Consider the following 22,153-nt stretch of genomic DNA (forward strand, 5'->3'; position numbering starts at 1 on the left):
GGACACATAAGGATAGGGTACTGGACTAACACTTTCATTGGTATGTGGAACTCCTGGGTGAGGAAAGTCCCTCTATCTATGCATGTTGGCACATTCTCTGAAACATACAGTCTTAGAGAATTGAGTAAAGCACAGAGGGGTTGTGTCTTTTCCAGGATCATACAGCCAGTGCGTATTAGAGGTGGGGAGAGGGACTTCGACGTTCCTGGGTTTGAGGCCAGCTCTTTAGCCATCACTCCATGCTGCCTCATGGTGAGGCATTGCCGTCAGGAGCATACAGAGGCTAATAAATAATGCATATTATAAACATTTCTTTGTCACAAATGAGTCAGTATATCTTAAGCAGTGCTTGAAGAACAAGGTTCTTTTCCTAAGGCAGAAAGGGCATTTTCTCCCTCTCCTGACTCCCCCCCCCCCCCCGCCCAACAACAGAACAGCTTAAAATAGAATGAGGACATTTCATTTCATTTTATGCAAGAAGTGTGTGCCTGGAAGCTCGTGTTCAACATGAATTTGGTTAGATCTGATATTTTAAATGAAGTGGAGACTGTGCCAAGCACATCTTAGACATTCAGTATTTGCTGGTTGATTGAAAGATCAAGACACACATTTTTTTTGTAGAATGAAAAAGATATAAAAATCATAGGTTTAGAGCTGGAAGGACCTTAGAGGTCATTGTGTCTAATCCTTTTCATTTTATAGATAAGGAAACTATGGCACAGAAGATTGTGACTTGTTTAGGGTCACATAAGAGTAAGGGTTTGAGGCAGGATTTCAACATAGGTCTTCCTACGTTCATGTCCAAAATTAGTCACTGTGCCTGTTCAACCTCATTTAGCTCATAAATTTTGGCCATATGTGTGTGTGTATGTATGTATGTACGTACATAATCATACATATATTCATGTATGCACACACACATATATGCATACATGTTCTCAAAATAGGGTCACATGTACAAACAAATGAACATTTTTTTTTTATTTTGGAGGCAATGGGGTTAAAAAACTTGCCCAGGGTCACACAGCTAGCTAGTAAGTGTCTGAGGCCATATTTGAACTCATGTCCTCCTGACTCCAGGGCTGGTGCTCTATCCATGGTGCCGCTTAGCTGCCCCTGCAAATGAACATTTTAATGTATTAGAAGAGGCAGTAAGGCACAGAAAGGACTTGGAAGGCCAGAAAGAAGCACATACAAGTAGGACAGCTTTGAAAACTACAAATTGAACTCATTATACACGTTAAAAAAAAGCTGTACAAAATAGAGATGTTCAGTTTCATGTACAATCCTGTTTTTCTACTTGATTTTGTATTTGGAAAAGTTCATTTTAGTTGGCATTCATGAAATTGAGGAGGGGGGGAAGACAGACAGAGAGACAGAGAGATAGAGAGAGGAGAAAGTGAGAGACAGAGAAAGCAGAACTTAGAGACTTGAATTCAAATCCCACCTCTGACATTTACTAGCTGTGTGACCCTGGGCAAGTCACTGAAATTCTGAGCGTCAGTTTCCTCAGCTATAAAATAAGGATTATAATATTTGTAATCTCCCTCACCTCATTGTTGTGAGGCCCAAATGAGACACTGTGCTTTGCAAAATTTACAGTATTATCTAAAGTCAGTTTTTATTGGTTATTTTTATATTGAATGGGGTTTATCCAGAGATCATTTCTTTTTTTTTTCCTTTTTTTAGGCAATTGGGGTTAAGTGACTTGCCCAGGGTCACACAGCTAATAAGTATCAAGTGTTTGGTCTGAGGCCAGATTTGAACTCAGGTCCTCCTGACTTCAGGGCCAGTGCTCTACCCACTGCACCACCTAGCTGTCCCCAGAGATCATTTCTTTACAATGCAAAATAATCCTCATGAGGAAGAAAAATGGGAGTTTGAAGAGGCTGATGAGAGAATTCACCAAATACTTAGAATTTTTATAAGACATGTAGGGAAGACATAAGTGAGAGCAGGCAATAGAGGATGAATATGACAGTATAGCACATTAGAATAAGAAATGTCAGGGATTTTACTAAATCTCAGAAAGGGATGAGGTTGATGAGGAAAGTGTTCACCAAAAAGGCATTTTTTTGCGGGGGGGCTAGGCAAGGGAGTTAAGTGACTTGTACAGGGTCACACAGCTAGTAAATGTTATGTGTCTGATGCCGAATTTGAACTCAGGTCCTCCTGAATCCAGGGCCAGTGCTCTATCCACTGTGCCATCTAGCTGACCCTAAAAAGACATCTTTTAAAGAAAAATTGGGAAAAAAGAAAAACATCAAAGAAAAGAGATGAATGTTGGCTAAGGTGAAAGGTGAAAGAAATGCTAATTGTAATGATCTCTTACTGTCTTGATGTTCCTATGTGTACAGGGCTGAAGAGGGCATCCAAGGCCATCTAGATCAATTCCTTCATTTTAGAGCTGAGGGAACTGGGAGTCACACAGGCAAAGATCTTTAGTGCCAAGATATGGGATTTGAACCCAGGCCCTTGAATTCTGATACCAGTTTTTCTTCCTACTGTCCCAATGTTGTCTCCTCCTGAGCAAATAAAATCAACTTGAGGACAGGGATTGTTTTGCTTTTGCATTCTCAGCACAATGCCTGGCACACAGTACTTACCTTATAAATGTTTGTTGATTATTTAATGGTTTTCTTTTTCTAACAGGGCTGCTAAACTGGATGGCGGAATGCCAAAGATATCATTTACCTAGATTTTGGCAAGGCAATTCACAAAGTATCTGTCTCACGCTACTATAATGATTCACTGAAAGCCAACCAGGATGGTTTTGGCTTTTGTTTGACTCAATTTATCACACGCAAACATTTGTAGGGTAGCATGGCTTCCAATGTTCAGCAATTTTCTACACTTATGCACAAATCTTAATTCTGAGCCCAATTTCTCTCGCCAAAAAGATCCAGCCCTGGTGTCCAGAAGAAATATCTACTGGAATTAGGTGTCCAAAAGGAAGACCAGGGGAAAGGCCCAATGATTTCTCTCCCTTGGGAATTAGAATAGCAGTTAATGTGATTAGAAAAATCTGTAAGCCAACCCAAAGGAGAAATATGGAAAACAATTGGAAACATTTCCTTAACAACACAAATAAGAGTCCAGCAAACATACGGGTTGTGAATGGTTGGATGTGGTCACCGTATTTATTCATAATAGATTTTAATAATGCCTTAATAATGGAAAATAACACATACATACATGGAGTATAATTTTCCCTGAAGTTTTGCTTGGGCTTGGAGAAAACTGTCCAACTTTTCCTATCTCTTTGGTCCTTGGAATCAAGGAAAGAAATCTCAACCCAAAGGTCCTATACATGAAGGCCCTGGTGATATTGTCTTTCTTCTGGTCAGAATGTACATACAGAAGAACAAACACCAAGTCTTTGGCACATCCATATCCGGGAGAAGTCTTGCACAGTTCATTAATGAAAAGTGATCATCTTGGACTCCATAGCCTCCTTTTGCTTATAAACTCTAACCCTTTAGAGCATCCAGGGAACCTGGATTGTCCCCAGTGATCCAAGGGCCCAAAGATCAGGATATGGGCAAGGATATAAATAAAAATAGACACTATACAATATACATGACCCACATCACTGGTTCTGTTCTTTAGCACGCCACCCTTCACCAGCCACTGATTTCACACTGGTCAGTGGGGGAGGGAGCACTCTGCTAATTAGCTCATATTTTTAGGTTCTATTGGCAAAACCATCTGACCACATTCGTTTTCCTGGCATTCTGGATTGTGGCAGCTCCATCAACCTCCATTTCGATTTGCAGGGAAATCAAGGCACCATGTGCAGAAGCAAAGTAGTGAGTGATTAATGACAGAAAAAGGACGGATTCTACTCACTTAAAAAAAAAAGTAGATGTTCACAATAGGATAAACATTTGATCATTTCATTTTATCAAAATGATTTTTTTGTCCATCCCAAGTTTTCCTTCCACTCCTCCATTTTTGGGTCTATCTTCTCTATTCTAATCCTAAACATCACTGAAAAACATATGTTAGCACCAACATGGTTGCTTTTCACAGAGAGCATGTGAAATTGAACATGGACTTGACATAATTAAAAGCCTGTATATTCTGTGATACCAGTCTGTTACTTACTGCTTTAAGTACGAACTGCTATTTTCCTAGAAACCATTCAATTAAAATGCCAAAAAAAAAAAAAAAATACGTGATCATGTAGCACCTTAAGAGGAGTGTGGTTTTGCTTTTTTAAAAAAAATTACAATAAAAAAGTTTCAATACAAACAATGTACAGATTGAAAGTAAACCATAATGTACCGTGATAATAATACAAGAGCACTTTGTCACAGAACTACATATGATGTAGAGTACGTAAAATGCAGTAGTTTGACTGCAAAGGACGAAATGAGCGCAGAAGCAGCCACGATAGAAACATTTTACGTACAAAAATATTAAATCACAATAAATAATTTTAAACATAAATATTAAACTTTACATCATTAGGATATTCCACATATATATATATGTTTATGTACACACACACACACACACTCACATACATAAGTCTTCATGCACACACACACACACACACACACACACATGCACACACAACCAAATTTAAGGTGGAGGTATTGCATTATGATCCTTCATCCATCCCATAATGGTTTCCTTTTTAGAGCACCTGTAAGGAAAAACAAACAGATATTCTTTATAAATGCTTTGCAAACTTTAAAGTCTTCTTCTTTTGATGATAATGATGATGATAATGAGTGCTAACATTTACATATCACTTCAAGGTATAAAAAGCACTTAAAATATTATCTCATTTGATCCTTACAACTATCCTGGGAGATAGGTGCTATTATTATTCTCACTTTACAAATGAGGAAACTGAGGCAAACAAAGGTTATTGTTAAATGTGTGTGTGTGTGTGTGTGTTTGTATAATCCACATCAGATTGCTTACCATGTCAGGGAGGGGGGGGGGGTAGGATAGAATTTGGAACTCAAAACTTTTTAAAAAAAATGTTAAAAATGGTTTTAACATGTAATTGGGGAAAATAAAATATATAATAATAAAATACGTGTATATATATGTTTAAGATAGATAGACAGATAACACTGCACTAGTGGTATTCTCATTGTCTCCTTATTGTTGAATCATTTCAGTCATGTCTGACTCTTCGTGATCCCATTTGGAGTTTTCTCGGCAAAGAGACTGGAGTGGTTTGCCATTTCCTTCTCCAGCCCATTTTACAGATGAGGAAACTGAGACACTTAAGTAACTTGCCCAGGGTCACACAGCTAGTAAGTATTTGAGTCCAGATTTGAACTCAGGTCTTCCTGGTTCCAAGCCTAGTGCTCTAACCACAGCACCACCTAGCTACCTCCATTATCCTCTTAAGTAACTGTCAAATGTGCAACTCTCCCTACTTTTAAAACTTGCCTACTCTTGGGGGGAGCTGGGGTTATTCAGCACCTAGGGGAACTGGAACATGACCTTACAAGCTATCCAGTCCAAGATGTCCTTGAATATCACTAGCAAGTGCTCATTTAGTGACAGTCCCCTCCAATTCTGGACAGTTCTTATCGTTAGGGCATTTTTCTGAAACTTTCACTGATAGCAACCACTTCTGTCTTCTGGGCCAAGGAAGACTAGCCTATTCTCTCCTGCCCATTTGCCAGCCAGTCTCTCCATGCTCAGCAGCCCTACTTCTTTGAACTGATCTTTCCATGAGGTGGTTTCCAGTTTTCTCAAGCCCCAGAGGAGGCTTTGGTCTTCTTCTTTAGGGGACAAATAGCTGAGGGAGTGAAGGAATGACATGGATAGGTCCTGCCCAAAGGTACTTGCCTGTCCCACACCCCCTTCACCCTTGATCCCCAAAGACAGACCTGGTAACAACCTACCATTGTCAGAGCACTCGCACCTCCAGGCCAGTTCCAGAGGATGGCGTGCATTTCCCACAGTATCCACCACATTTCCCTGTGACTTTGGTGCCATCCTGAAAGGAGATGCATCATGTTAGGTCACCATCATGGCGGTATAGTGTTTGCTTATGTGCAGGGATGGACCTGCCCAGAGACTAGAGACCATCCCTGCTTCCTTCTTTTTTTTTTTTTAAGGTCAGAGCTTCCTGAAAGAAATCTGCTAAACAGAGAAATCAAAGACCCATTTTATCAGCAACTCTAGCAGGCCAGAACCCCACTGCAATCAAACAAAAAGTAGAAAGAGTCATTTTGTTAATCAATCAACCAACCAACCACTGAAATGATGCAATGTGCTGCCTACTTTCTGATAGAGAGGTGGTGGACCCAGAGGGAATAGTAATGCATACAGGCATATATGCTTCATCTGGAATTGTGGCTGGTCATTGCATTGATGAGAGTTACAATATTGCTATCATTGTATAAATTTTCTGGTTCTCCTCATTTCACTTTGCATCAGTTCAGATTAGTCTTTATATTCTTCTTAGGTTTCTTTGAGATCATCCTTTCGATCATTTCTTACTGTACAACAGTATTCCATCATATTCATATACCACAACTTGTTTGGCCATTCCCCAACTGATGTTTCCAATTCTTCACCATTGAAAAAGGAGATGCTATAATATTTAGATCCAAGTAGATCTCTTTCCTCTTTCTTTGAGGATGATAGGGTTAAAGCTAGTAAAGACCTCAGAGGCCACTGGGTCCAATTCCTTCACTTTATAGATGAAGAAACTGAGGCACAGAGAGGATAGATGACTTGCCTGGGTCACAAAGCTAATAAGTGCTTGAGGTAGGATCTAAATCCAGGTTTTCTTAATGCCAAGTCTTGCACTCTACCCACTACACCATACTGCTTCCAGGTTCTCTTTTGAGGCATGTCCTTTTAGGCTTTCTATTTTTTTATGGAAATGTTTCATTTCCTTGTTCTTTCTCCCCCTCCCCTAACAGTGATGTTCTTATGAATTTAAAAAAGGGGATAGGAGTTGAAAGTAATCAGAAATGGGTTCTCCTTGCAGATTAGTGACACTCTTCCTTTTCCTAGTCTCCACATCTAAACTGACCTCCCTTTTTCTGTTCATACCTACCTGTCACAAAGAGAGGGCCTAGAAGAAATGGGCAGCCCTGTTTCAGGGGAGACCTTGGTTTTTTGATAAGTTAGGCGAATGCAAATGGTCATTTCTGTGATTATAGGGACGATTCTAATAGAGAAACCTGGGGAAGACTTTGTATGAACTGATGCAGGCTGAAGTGAGAAGAACTAGGACAACACTTTATGCAATAAAAACAACCCTGGAAAGACAAACATCTTCAAAAGACCCAAGAACTTTGATGAATTCAATGACCAGCCATGATTTCAAAAGAAGATGAAGCATGCCAACAACCTTCTTTCAGGTAATGGACTCAGGATACAGAATGAAACAAATATTTCTTGCACATGGCCAATGTGAGGATTTATTTTAATAAATTATGCATATTTATTTTCCCCATGAAATTTATAATAGCTCTTCTTTAAAATTTTAACATTCTTTTTTTTTAAATTGGAGTTTCACATTTTCTCCTTCCCTCTAGCCCCTTCCCCACCCATTGAGAGAGCAAGCAATATAACCATTATACATGTGAAATCATGCAAAACATTTCCATATTAACCATGTTGCAAAAAAAATTGCAAGAAAAATAGAGAAAATGAAAAAAGTCTGCTTCAATCTGCACTGAAAGTATGTCAGTTTTCTCTCTCTGGAGGCAGACAGCATTTTCTATCATGAGTCCTTTGGAATTGTCATGGCTCATTATATCAATCGAAGTAGCTAAGCCTTTCAGACTTGATTATCTTTACACTATTGCTGTTACTATGTACAATGTTCTCCTGGTTCTGCTCACTTCACTTTGTATCAGTTCATATAGGTCTTTCCAGGTTTTTCTGAAATAACTCCCTGTATCGTTTTTTGTAGCACAATAATGTTCCATCACAATCCTATACCATAGCCATTCCTCAATTGATGGGCATCTTCTCAATTTCCAATTCTTTGCCACCACAAAAAAAGCTGCTATAACTATTTTTTACATATAGGTCATTTTCCTTTTTCTTTGATGTCTTTGGGATACAGGCCTAGAAGCAGTATTGCTGGGTCAAAGAGTATGCCTAGTTTTATAGGCTGTTGGTAACTATGCAGATTTGTTATAAGGACTTTTTTTCTTTTCTTTTTCAATTAGAGAAAAAGGAGGGAGAGAAGAAATAAATATTTGTAAATTTTAAAAAAAAGTTCAAAAATTTTAAAGGGTCATTTTTGAACCATTACAGAAGAAACCCACAACAGCTTAGAGTTGAACAAGACTTTGGAGGAGGTCTAGATGAACTGAAACCTAAATTAAAAATCTTCTCTGCAGCACGCCCAACAAATGGCCATCCAGCCTCTGTCTGAAGACCTCCAAGGACAGGGAACCAGTGCCTCCCAAGGCAGCTCAGTCCATTTTTTGAGACCTATAATTATTAGCATTTTAGTCCTTAAATTAAGCCTCAATCTCCTTCCTCAGGCATAGAAGGAATCTCATTCTCTGGAGGGGGGGTGTGTGTGCATGGATGTACGTGATTCAATTCCCACCTTCTCCAAGATGCTTTCCCTGTCTACTACATTTTAATCAGCCAGTAACCCCTACCACTTAGTACTTAATTATATATCTATAATCACAGAATTGCAATAATTACTCCTGATTCTAGAGGTCCATGGTGGCACATGGGCTGCCATTAGTTCAAAGTCTAGTTCTATTTCTGCTAAGCCATACTCCCCACCCTCCCCTCCACTCCAATTCATGGTTTTTTTTTATCCCACCAGATTATTATGTTTATTTATATTGGTGTATGTTGTGTTCCCCAATAGAATATAAGCTCTTTGATGGCAGGTATTTTTACATTCCCCAGCATCTAGTATGTTGCCTCCGCTCTAAATACATTTTCATTTCATTTAAGTCATCAAAGTCATTTAGATTTATTTGCTTTTTGGATGTTCAACTAAGTCTTACCAATTTTGGATTCTATGAATTTGGAATTCAAACAAGAAGCTGGTTTCAAGTTTACCTTTGCAGTAATTATGGAAGGAAAAAAAAGACTTGCTAAGCAAATGGGTAGGATAAATGAGATTAGAATTAGAGGGAGATCTATATGAAAAATATAGTTTTTTCTATGTGGCCCTGGGCAAGTCACTTAACCCCAATTGCCTAAAAAGAAAAAAAAGAAAAAAGAAAAGAAAAAATATAGTTTTCTAACACTGGGTCACACCCTATCCCTTATGCCTTATCATCTATTTTCGGAAGTTGAAGAGCAGAAGGCTGCCCGTCCACCTGTCCAAGAAGAAGAAAAAATTCAGAATCACATAGTACTAAGTAGCCTAGTATTTGATATACTAAAGATTTCAGTTATTCAGGCAAGAGCTCACTATTTGACAAAAACGTTTAGGAAAACTGGAAAGCAGTCTGGCAAAAACTAGGTATTGATCATCATTTCATGCCACATACACAGATGGGCTCCAGATGGGTACACGACTTGGACATATAGGCTGACATCACTAAAAAATTAGATGAGCAAGGAAGAAATTATCTGGCAGATCTATGAATGGGGACAAGATAAAAAGAGAATCACAGAAGATAAAATGGACAATTTTCATTACATAAAATTAAAAAAAGGTTTTTTGCACAAACAAAACCAATGCAGCTAAAATTAGAAGAGAAGCAGATAAATGGGTAAAAAAAAATTGCTTAGCAAATTTTTCTGATACAGTTCTCATTCCAGAGATATATAGGGAATAGATTCAGATTTATAAGAACAAGAAGTATTCCTCAATTGAGAAATGATAAAAAGATTTGGAAAATTTTCAGAAGAAGGAATCCAAGCTATCAATAGCTTGATTTATATAAAAAAGCACCTCTAAACCACTAATAATTAGAGAAATGCAAATTAAAACAACTCAAGGTACCACCTCACACTTATCAGATGGGCAAAATTGACCAAAAAAATATGACAAATGTTGGAGGAGCTTTGGGAAAACAAGAATATCAGTGCAATGTTGATGGAGCTATGAATGAGTTCAGCCTTTCGGGAAAGCAATTTGGAACAATGGGCAGAAAACTATTACAACCATGTATACCTTTTGAGTCAATGATACCATCACTAAGTCTAGACTCCAAAGAGATCAAAGAAAAAGGAAAAGGACTCATATGTACAAAAATATTTATAGCAGCTCTTTTCAAGGTGGCAAAGAAGTAGAAATTGAGAGGGCCCTCATTCATTGGGGAATGGTTTAAGAAGTTATGGCATATGAATGTTCTGGAATACTACTATGCTGTAAAAAATTTTGAAGGGGATAGTTACAGATAAACCTGGGAAGACTTGGATGAACTGATACAGAGGGAAGAGAGTGGACTCAGAAGAACAATTTTTACAATAACAACAATATTATAAAGACAAAACAATTTCAGTGAAATTGTTTACCATGAACAACTTGTGGTGAAACATGCTTCTCACCTCCTGATAAAGAAATGAGAGCCTCAGAAGGCAGATTGAGACATTGAATGTTGGACACGGCCAATTGGGAAAACTGTTTTGCATGTGTTGTCTATAACGGCAGTTTTGTTTCCTTTCTTTCTCAGTGGGGAAGGAGAATGAAAAGAAAGTGGATTTTCATTTGTAAAAAAAGCCAAATAATTAAAAATTTAAAAAAGATGAACTTTTAAATGAGAGTCCTTATCACTCAAACTAGTTCTCCTTAACTATGTACACAGGAAAAAGCACATGGATAAAGAACGCCCATTGTCCAGACTATGATATATAGTTTGATGGACAGCCCATAGAGCTCAGCTGCTGGTACCTATATCCTGGCCAGTCACAGCAAAGAGACAAGGAACTGGGCCCAGAATTGAGGAAGAGGAGAGAAGGTTGATGCATATTTTGGAAACTGTACACTGTTTTTAAGTGGCTCCAAATTGTTCAATGAAACAAAAACCCATGTTTGTGATATCAGTATCCTTTTGGTAGGTAGCTAGTATGTTGGATTTGGAGTGAGGAAAACAAGAATTTGAATCCTGTCTCATATTTATTATATGTGTGACCTAGGTCACTTAATCTTTCTCAGTCTCAGTTTCTTCATTTGGAAAATGGGATTAATAATAACACCTACTTTACAAGATATTGTAAGAATCAAATGAGCTAATATGAAGCGCTGTATAAATATTATAATAATTATCATTCTGGTGTTGCTCTGAGGCTCTGAGTTATAAAATCCCAGTTTCTTAAAAACTAAAGTTGCAGGTCATCCAAAGGACAATGGAATGGCACATAATGGGCATACACAGGTATGTTGATTTCTCTCTCACTCGCCCCACATGTCCAATCAGTTGCCAAGTCTTGCATTTCTACCTTTACTAGCTCTCTCATCTATGACCCCAGTCTTTCCCTCTGCAACTCATTCTCCACATAATGCTAATATAACTTTTCTTAAGCACAGATCTGACTATGTCACTCTCTTATTCAATAAACTGCCATGGCTCTCTATTGCATCTAGAATAAAGCATAAACTCTTCTGCTTGGTTTTTACAACCCTTTACAATCTGGTCTCAATTTAACTTTCCAGCCTCATTATATGTTACACGCTAACATGCACTATATGATCTGCCCAAACTCTGATCTTTACACAGGGTGCTTCATTACCCATCTCTGTAGGGGATAGGGTCATGGATTTTTGGATGAGGGGAAGGACTAAAATTTCCTTTCCTTTCCCACTGCAATTTCTGGTTCCTCTACCTTCTCAAAAACTTTGAAAAGCAGAGAAGGCAGTTTTCATTACAGTGTCAGGCTAAAAGACTGGTCTAAGAAACATGGCTTAAGACAATTCTACAATAGTATCAAGTGCCCCGAGAAGATACAATATAATAACAATAGCTAACATCCACATAGTACTTGAAGATTTGCAAAGTGTTTTAAATGTTATCTCATTTTACTCTCATAAGAAACTGCTGTTATTATTCCCATTTTATTGATAAGGAAACTGAGGCAGACAGTTGTGTAACTTCCCCAGAGTCACATAGCTAGTATGACAGATTTGAACTCACATCTTCCTGACTCCAAGTCTTGCATTCTAACTACTATGCAACCAAAATTCCCACAAGTTGGGAGTAGACTGGGAGATAAAATGGAAAAACTATTGCTTTTGAAGGGAGAGGACCTGAGTTCAAATCCCACCTGTCATTGACCCTCTGTGTGATCTTGGGCAAGTAAGTGAAACTCTCTGATCCTTGCTATTTTCATCTTTAAAATGAGAGGTTGGACCAGATGGTGTCCGTGGTCCTTTTGCACTCGAAATCTAAGATTCCATAATGTTATGGTCCAATAGATAGGGTGACGGAATTAAAAGTCTGGAAGACCTGGGTTCAAAGGCCACCTCCGATACCACTTAAGCACTCTCAGTCTCAGTTTCCTCATCTATAAGATGGTCATAAAAATAGCCATAGTACTGACCTCACAGGGTGGTGGTGAGGCTTCAATGAAAAAAAATCAAGGAAACGAAGCATTTATTAAGTGCCTACTACATGCCAGGTACTGTGGGAGAGATTGTAGTGAAGAGCTTTGCCCACTTGAAAGTATTCGTGATCATGTTTCAGCATCCCTGGAAAAGCTCACCTGTCACAGCAGCAGGCACCAAGCAGCCTGACACCCCATTTTTGTCCCTTTTTTCTTCATTATACTATTTTACCAATGTTCACAAAACAGAACTCCATCCTGCTAATTACCGGCATGTCTGGGTTGTGGGCTATTTCCTGCTTTTAGCTTCATGGTTAAGCGGCTCCCCTAATTACCCAAGGTTGTTCACATCTCATTGAAGAATTTACCACAGGAGAAACTTGATTAGGGGATGGGGGGGCACCAGTCAGTGCTTTACACTTCATTTAATTATCAGATTCTCTTCTCAGACTTCTGCAAAATGGTTTGAAAGGTGGTGCAGGAGGGGAAAAACCACGTTATGCTATCAGAGTGATAGCATAGTTATGAGTGTGAGTGTGTGTGTGTGTGTGTGTGTGTGTGTGTGTGGTGTTGAGGCTGGGGGGGGAGATGCTTACCGGTGACTTTTTAATTTCAGAGACAGCGTAGTTCCCTTGTGAGACCCATCTGGAGGCATCTGTTAATGACAGGCCAGTTCCATAAAGATTGATGCTAAAGCGTCCCTGAAACAGAAGGCCAAAGAAAATTCTCCGTTCAACCTGACTTCCCAAGCTACACAGAAGGAGATGCAGCTTGATAGAGCAGAGATCTTGGGGGTGTTGACCCAGGCCATCAGACACACCCCACTCATTTTACAAATGAGGAAACTGAGGCTCATAGACTTGCCCTGGGGTATACAGCTAGGATTTGTATTCATGTCTTTCTGACTCTGGGGCCAATGCTCTCTTCACTGAGCACAAACCCCTCATTTTGAAGATGAGGAAACTGAGCCCCAGAGAGGTTAGGCAATTCACCCAAGGTCACAGGCAGTAAGTGAAAGAGGTTGGATTTGAACCCGGGACCTTCACAAGTGAGAAAACTGAAGTTAGAACTAATGCACTCCTCCTGCACTACACTGCATTTGCCACATGAGGATATATATCCTCAGAAATTACAACAGTAAGTGGCCATTATAATTATTCTAATAACATCTGAATGTAGAGCGTGTTGTACCAAGCTCAGTATGACTCTTGCTTCCTTAAAGGCAGCCTTGAGGAAGAAGTGTTTTCTTGCAGGTGGCCAGCAGAGGGCACCATTGGTCCACCCATAACAGGCTTAATGCCCAAAGACGTTGGAACTCTGTTACGGAAACAGGGTCTGGCCCCTTTACTTCAAGACCCCTTGGAATGTGCTACAGCTCTCTGCCCAGATCTCCTGGGAGAAGGTCAAGAGGATCACGGGCTTGGAGTGGAGGGAGACCTTAGAGGTCAAAGGCCAGCCCCCTCACTTCACAGATGAGAAAACTGAAGTTTACATACAAGTCACAAGAGGCAGAGCTGAGGTCAGAACCCGAGTTGTCTGACTCCTAGTCAGCCTTCCCTCAGGATCCCCGTTTTTCTTCTAAGCCAAATAACATTCCTTTTCACATCTTCTATGACCCATCAGTGGGATCATAGACCCAGGGAGCTTTAGAGATGTTCCAGTTCTGTCTCCTCATTTTACAGAATGAGGAAATTGAGGCACAGAGTGGCCGATTGATTTGCCCAAAGTCACAGGTAACACTTGGTTGTTCAGGGTTTTCAAAGTGCTTTGCCTGCATTTTCTCATGCGATTCCCACAGCTACTCTGGGAGGTGGGCGCTATATATATATTATATATACACATTATATATATATTATATATACATATTATATAATATATATATAATGTGTATATATAATATATTTATATATTTTTTAGGCAATTGGGGTTAAGTGACTTGCCCAGGGTCACACAGCTGGTAAGTGACAAGTGTTTGGTCTGAGGCCAGATCTGAACTCCCGTCCTCCTGACTTCAGGGCTGATGCTGTGTCTACTGCTCCACCTAGCTGCCCCTGGTGGGCACTTTTTTATCTCCATTTCAGAGATGAGGAAATTGAGGCTGGGAGATATTAAATGACCTGTCCAGAGTCACCTGGTTAGTACACGTCAGAAGCATGATCTCACCTCGGAGTCTTTCCGACTCCAGGCTCAGTGCACCAAGCTGCCATTACCGCCTGGAGCTTTACCCGACTCTGGCTTCATGGTGGAAACCAACTTGTATCATGAATAATCTAAGTTCCCTGAGGACAGGGCTTGTATCATTTTTGTCTCGGGATCCACAGGACCTAATCCAGTGTCTTATATAGAGCAGGTGCTTAATTAGTAAATTAAACAAATTTTGGTAATTACTTTAAAAAATCTGAACTATTAATAATGCAAAATCCAGTATTTATATATGATGTATATATATAATTATATATCCTTTAATCTATACAACTGTATATCCTTATATGTAATGATTTTAAGAGGATATAGAGTATATAGATACACATGTCTATATTTGTCTATCATGTATCTATCTATCCTTTTAAAATAGTTTCTTCTAGGCACATTTTATATTGCTAGGATGTCAATGATTACCCTGACAGCCAGAACCAATTCTCTTCCTCTTCTCTTCTTCCTTATGGCACACACAAGGGTTCTAGGCACATAGTAGGTGCAAAACTAACACTTTCTGATTCAGGGTTTGAAATCCCATCTGTTCCACAAAGCCTTCTTGATTTGAAGCCTAGGCATTCTTCACCTTGCCTACCACTCCTGGCATGCTGACAGTGACCTGAAGGAACTGGGAACTTCCTTCTAAAAGCCAATGACCTTCAGGTTACTGTAACCTTCAGCAGCCCCGCTGCCCTGCTGGGATGGCCTCCCCCATTGGCAGATTGGTGACCATACTTTATTAGCCTTCTGGGGGACCATCTGGTTGATATACCCTCCAGCAAGGAGAAAGGACATTGACCCTCTTAAAAAAGGTGAGGAAAAAGCTTAGGCCCAGGTGAGCTTGGACTCATTTTATGTGATACATTTTAATTTGTCTCATTCTTTTTTTTTTTTTGGCTTTTTAGTGAGGCAGTCGGGGTTAAGTGACTTGCCCAAGGTCACACAGCTAGTAAGTGTCAAGTGTCTAAGGCCAGATTTGAACTCAGGTCCTCCTGACTCCAAGGCCAGAGCTGTACCACCTAGCTGCCCTAATTCGTCTCATTCTTGAAGCATGATAGAGTAGTGGAAAGAGCTCTGGAGTCCGGGGACCTGGTTTCATATTCTGGCCAGATTTTATCATCAATTTAGAGCTGGAAGAGACCTTAGAGGTCATCTAGCCCAGTGAGGTCAAACTCTGATAGAAACAGGGGCCGCTAATCCACACATAAAGATCCGTGGGGGTCACATAGTAACTGAGTTTTAAAATGCAACATTATCTATGTTTTATTGTATTTTTATTTGTACTTGCTAAATATTTCCCAATTATATTTTCATCTGGTTCTGGTTGCACTTCAGAGTGTTTTGGGCAGTGGGTTTGACCTCTCTGATTCAGTCCAGCTTCCTTGTGTCACAGATGGGAAAACAGAATCCCCTTAGGGGATGTGTTACCTTGACTGTACCTGGCCAGATGTGGACTAGACTGAGAGTTCTTCACTTTTGTGTGTCATGGACCCCATGGGCAGTCTGGGGAAGCCTATGGACCCTTCTCAGAATCACATTTTTAAATGTATAAAAACACATGAGATTTACAAAGGAAATTGATTACATTGAAATTCAGTTAGAAAAATACATTGAAGAAACTAATTCACTAACCCCAGGTTAAGACCCCCTGGACTGAATGAACTCAAAGGTCCTTTCCAGATCTAAATCGATGAGCCTATGGCCCCTTTCTGGGCCTCAGTTTCCTCACTTGTAAAATGAGGGAACTGGGCCAGAGGCACTCTATGATCCCCTTGTGGGCCTCAGTTTCTCCATCTGTAGAATGACTCCACAATCTCTAAGGTCTGACTTCGCTCTGTGACTCTGGTGCCCTGTCTGTTCATGGAGACCTCATCTGCAGGGCATCTGTTTTCCAAATGCTTGTGTCAGCCCCTGGCATTCTGCTGAGGTCTTTAAATGGGCAGGGCATCTGAAAGTGGGTCACACACATCAGGAACATGCAGCAGAAGGCAGTTTGGACAGCCCAGGCACGGGCCAGGGATGGTTCTTTAAAATGAAGTCACATCTGCTCCGAACAGTATCCAAAGCAAGCCCTCCATCGGATGACTCTGGCCCGGTTACACAAGCAGAAAGTGTTCCTTTAGGAGTCCCAGCTTTAAAGAACCCAGATGTCATTGGGCCCCCGGTGCCATACAAGGATGGCAAGCTTAGATCCTCCAACGCCAGGATTTCATTTGTGCCCACTGCCACATGACTGTTAAGCCCTTAAAGGACCATTCCCAAGTGCAACTGCCAGCTTTAGCTCTCTATCAAGTACAGCGGGAAGAAGGCTGTTGGTGTCAGGGGGCCTGGTTAGAATCCTGCCACCTACTACCCATAGGACCTGGGGTAAGTCACTTAATCTAGTTAGGACTCAGTTTCCTCATATGTAAAATGAGAAAAGTGGATTAGATGTCCTTCAGTTTTAATCTAGGAACCTTTTACCCACGAGTCCATTTGAAAAGTTTCTATCTTTCATTTTCTAAAATGGCAGATTAAAGTTTTTAGGAGGCCTTTCCTGGTCTCTCCCACTTGTAGCACCTTTCCAGGGAGATGAGTTTCCATTTCATCTCCATGTATTTTCTATGAACCTAATGATATCTACATGGTCTCTCTCCTCCATTAGAATGTCAGCTCCCAGAGGGCAGGGACTGTGTTTTTGCTTATTCTGTATGCTCAGCATTTAGTGCTGGGTCAGACACACATTAAGTGTACTGCCTAGCTGCCCTGTTATTATTATTATTAAATGAGATATTATTATTATCATTATTATTATTAAATGAGATAACCTGTACAGTGCTTAAATGGTAGTTGTTATTGTTATCTCATGGAGGCAAAAAGAAAAAAAAACATTAAGAATCCCTGATAGAGAGGCAGGGAACCCAAATCTATTAGAAGCTTAAATGCTTGAAATACCTTCATGGCATTAAAGTCATCCAGCCCTCTAAAGAACTGGCCCTTTGGAAGGTTTCCACTTGGCAGTGCCTGGCTTCTTTGTGAAAGGCCCCATTTCTTGATTAAGTCATTTTAATTTTCTTTTTCTCCCAAAAGCTCCCATTTCACCCCCTTGGGTGTTCAGCAACATTTGCTTAAAACTGACTGAGAAATCAAGTAGTTAAAAGGGGAAGATGCTTTTTGTTTTCAGGTGTCTTGGGTAGGAAGGGTTCCTTTGGCTTGCAGGGAGTCTACTCTATGAAGACGTTAAAACCATGTTCTAGCTCCATTCCCCATTTCTTGTTGAGACCAGCGGCCTCATGAGAGACACCAATGAAAGAGACTTTAACAACAACTTTGTGGAGACTCCATCTGCCCATCTGCACTTGGGGACCCTCATTCATGTCCAAAGTTGGGTTGAGCTCTTAACTCTCAGATAGCCCATTTCTTATGTTCCAGAACCTCTCAAAAGTCTGAAGGCTGATTTTATAGCCCTGGTCACCTTTTTTCTGTGTGTTTTAAAATGAAATAAAAGAAAAATGTGCATGTACAAAATAAAACAAAAAGAATCTTCCTTTTTTTTTAAAATTTTTAGGCAACTGGGGTTAAGTGACTTGCCCAGGGTCACACAGCTAGTAAGTGTCAAGTGTTTGGTCTGAGGCCGGATTTGAACTCAGGTCCTCCTAAATCCAAGGCCGGTGCTCTATCCATTGTGCCACCTAGCTGCCCCAAGAATCTTCCAAGAAACAAGGAAACTTCTAATTCTTTAAAGGACAAAGAAAGGGTTTTAGCTGAGCTACTTTGTCGGGGGATCATACACACATACACACATACACACTCACTCTCTTTCTCTCTCTCTCTCTCTCTCTCTCTCTCTCACAGAATCCCAAGCCTTCTCAATCAGATGGCCAATGGGTGACCGCCTTGATGCACCGACTCTAGAGATGGTTCTGGCTGCCAGAGAGCACAGGTAAGTTGTGTAGCTTGGGGAGGCTTCTGGACTACAGAGTTGTGGACTCCCAATCCTCTTTCATATTAAACGTCAGCAATTGGGGCAACAGGCGCTTAGGCATACCTGTGGGCACTTTGCAGCACTGTAGCAATCTCCAGCTGTGGCAAAAGGAACAGGACGCCCATCGTGGGTCCGTGCAAACTGCAAGTCTGTGGCTATGGGAGGGTCAATGGCAGGACAGGGAGAGAGTTGAGTTGGAGGAAGAGGAGAGATGAGAAGGGAGGGGGATTGGCAGGAGATTGGGTAAGAGAAGTGGGGGAGAGAATAAAAGACCAAGGGGCAGTGGGAAAGAAATGAGAGAAGAAGAAATAATTCAGCATGTTCTTAGCAAATGAGCTCATCCTGATGGGTGCTTACTTTGGTGAGTCAGTGAACTGCTAGCACGGATTTTTTTTTCATCTCAGTGTACAAACCAAAACATTGTTTTAAAATCACTATGGAATTGATTCTTACATCAAAAAATTTGTCAAAATACCCAATCTAAACAGAAGATAATTGGATGCCCCAGGAATCCCAGAAGAGTAAAAAAGCTGCTATAGAAGAGAATTAGGGCAAAGGGAAAAAACAGCACCTCTGAAAACGATTTCCAGCTACTTCAGAGACTTTTGTTCTCCTAAGTTTTATGCAATTTATGGGCTATTACTGCCAAAACGCAGGGCAATGCAACTCTGCGTCTTGAAATTGTTAATGGCAACTTAGAAAGTTTTCATCCAGTTAGCAAAACAAGACAACTCAGAGTTGGCTGATGCACTCAGAATCCGTACTGGAGTCTCTGAGCTTGGCAGACCAAGAAAGTCACCTTGAGACAACCCAGGAGCACAGCTCCACTGGGGCCAGCCCTGGTACCCAGGGCACACTCTCTTCACTCTCTCTGCCTGATTACTCCCATGGGTCACCAGAGGAGAGACTGAAGTAGCTTTAAATGCCCAGCACCAATGGAAAACCTTGTCATACTCCAAAAAGAAAAACATCTGTACAGACGTGGAACATAGTGGCATGAGTTCTCTACAGGCACAATGGTCAGTCCTTCCTTCCTTCCTTCTTTTCTCTTTGTCTTCCTTCCTTCCCTTTCTTTCTCTTTCTCTCTTCCTTTCTCTTTCTTTCTCTCCCCTTTTCTTTTCTTTCTCTTCCTTCCTTTCTCTTTTTTCTCTTCCTTTATCTCCCTTTCTCTCTTCCTCCCATTTTTTCAGTTTATCTCCCTTTCTTTCTCTTCCTTTCTTCTTTCTTTCTTTCTCTTCTTTCCTTTATTTCCCATTCTTTTCTCTGTCTGCCTCTCTCTGTCTCTATCTCTTTATCTGTCTGCCTCTCTCTCTCTGCCTCTCTCTGTTTCTTTCTCTCTCTGTTTCTGTATCTATACCCCCCCCCTTTCTCTCTTCCAATGCAAAAACTGCAATACCAGCTCCTTGAAGTCAAGAGCAGTCTGGATGATGCCAATTTTTTAAAATCTTGAGGGCAAATCAAGTTCAATCTACTTCAAGGGCAGAGTAATCTAATATACTGTATCAGATATAATGAGGAAAAATTAATTATTCATGATTCTGTTTTTCCTCTGTTCATTGCAACATGTTTAGGCCTTTTTGCTGCCCTCAGCTGTTCCTCTGATTAATGTCCCACATCCCTGGATGGTTGAAAAACTAATCAAAGACAGTGCTGGTCAGAGTTATATCAGATTATGGGCAAGCTAAGTGGAAAACATAATTCTGTCTCCTTTTTTGTAAAGTGACTAATAGGCAAGCAAAGAAAGGAAGTGGAAGTGTAAGGAATTCCCTAGGAGGGAAATACTCTTTTTTTTTTTTTTTTGGTGAGGCAATTGGGGTTAAGTGACTTGCCCAAGGTCACACAGCTAGTACATGTCAAGTGTTTTGTCTGAGGCCAGATTTGAACTCAGGTCCTCCTGACTCCAGGGCTGGTGCTCTATCCACTTCGCCACCTAGCTGCCCCGGAAATACTCCTCACTAATTCAGATAGCAACCATCTAGGACTATACTTCAATTCACTATATATTTATTAATTATGTACTCAGTCACTATGTGTCAGGCACTGTGCTGGACAACAAGGGCAGAAGGACAAAGATAAAACAGGCCTGGCCCTTAAGGAGCTTACATCCCATAGGGGAGAAACAACATATACATAGATTTGTTCAGTCATGTCTGACTCTTTGTGACCCCGTTTGGGGTTTTCTTGGCAAAGATATTGGAGTGGTTTGCCATTTCCTTCTCCAGCTCATTTTACAGATGGGGAAACTGAGGCCAACAGGGTTAAGTGACTTGCCCAGGGTTACACAGCCAGAAAGTGTCAGAAGAACTTGAACTAGTTTCTTCTTGACTCCAAGGACACTACACTGTGCTGCCTCTGTATAAAGCGAGCATTTCGTCCTCTCCTCCATTCCCTTCCCCCCACCCCACTCCATGCTATTCCCCATGGTAACTTACTTATTATTTGCATAGTGGTCAAATCCAGCCTGACTTTTCGGAAGGAGGAAAACCCAGCTGCTGTATAATCTTTCCGACAGTGGCAATCTTCTCTCCGGCTCCCGTTGTAAGGGCATTCGGTGGGGTTGTGCAGTCTAAACCCAGAGAGATTTCTTTCCATTAATGGGGGAGAACATTTCTCACAGAGACTACACAGAACCTGGCAGGCTGTGGTCCATGGTCCTCTTACCTGTGCCCATAAACCTCTGAGAAGTTCTCGGAGTCACTACTGATAAGCGTAATATACTCTTTGGGCTTGTCAGACTGCATCCCAGCGCAGAAGACCTAGAAGAAAGACAGAATGGCAGTTCCTTGAGGGCAGGCATTGTCTGGCTTGCTTGGATTTGTCTCACCAGAATTTAGCAAGATGCTTGGCACACAGCAAACGATGTGTTTCTCTCTCTGTCTCTCTGTCTCTTCCTCTCTTTCTCTCCCTCCTTCCATCTCTCTCTCTCTCTCTCTCTCTCTCTCTCCCTCCCTCCCTCTCATTGTGTGTCTCTCTCTCTCCCTCCTTCCATTTATCTCTCTCTCTCTCTCTCTCTCTCTCCCTCCCTCTCATTGTGTCTCTCTCTCTTTCTCTCCTTCCTTCCTCCATCTCTCCCTCTCTCTCATTCTGCCTTTCTTTCTCCTATTCTTTCACTGTCTCCCTCTTCCTCTTTCTCTCATTTCTTCCAACTCCTTTTCTCCCTCCCTCTATCCTCCTTCTCTTTCTCTCTCACACATCCTTGAAACAGTCACAACTGGGGGGGAGGAAGTACCCCACCCCAAAATCAAAAAGAGTAAATAAACAATTAGAAGAAACAAAAGAAGGTGAAATACTTTATCAATAGCCTGAAATTCACCTTGAGAATCCTTCCTGTGATTGTGAGATAATACTCCCCATCTTCAATGACACCTTTCAGCCTTTTCATCTCTTTGCAGTTTCTGGGTAACTCACCTGGGGAGGGAAATGCATGCTATAATCTTCATAGATTACTTCACACATAGTAAGCCCTTAATAAATGCTTTTGCATTCATTCATTCATTCATTCATTCATTCATTCATTCATTCATTCAT

The 22,153-nt window shown here is 40.7% G+C and overlaps 1 protein-coding gene across 3 annotated transcripts in view; it reads right to left on the reverse strand.

The window, feature by feature from the left end:
• Positions 1-3,111: 3,111 nt before the first annotated feature.
• ADAMTS9 (ADAM metallopeptidase with thrombospondin type 1 motif 9) overlaps positions 3,112-22,153 on the reverse strand; it is a 195,313-nt gene continuing 176,271 nt past the window's right edge. For all 3 annotated transcript variants that reach the window (XM_027863777.1, XM_027863776.1, XM_027863778.1), the window contains 7 exons: positions 21,939-22,033; positions 21,287-21,381; positions 21,058-21,191; positions 18,689-18,780; positions 13,062-13,166; positions 5,877-5,971; positions 3,112-4,651 (listed from right to left, as the gene is read on the reverse strand). In XM_027863777.1, coding sequence (XP_027719578.1) covers positions 5,882-5,971; positions 13,062-13,166; positions 18,689-18,780; positions 21,058-21,191; positions 21,287-21,381; positions 21,939-22,033 — 611 coding nt within the window. In that variant the 3' untranslated portion in view covers positions 3,112-4,651; positions 5,877-5,881. The remainder of the gene's footprint in view (positions 4,652-5,876; positions 5,972-13,061; positions 13,167-18,688; positions 18,781-21,057; positions 21,192-21,286; positions 21,382-21,938; positions 22,034-22,153) is intronic.

The sequence above is a fragment of the Vombatus ursinus genome, unplaced genomic scaffold, assembly GCF_900497805.2.
Source record: "Vombatus ursinus unplaced genomic scaffold, bare-nosed wombat genome assembly UNPS02014773.1, whole genome shotgun sequence".
NCBI classification, from domain to species: Eukaryota; Metazoa; Chordata; class Mammalia; order Diprotodontia; family Vombatidae; genus Vombatus; species Vombatus ursinus.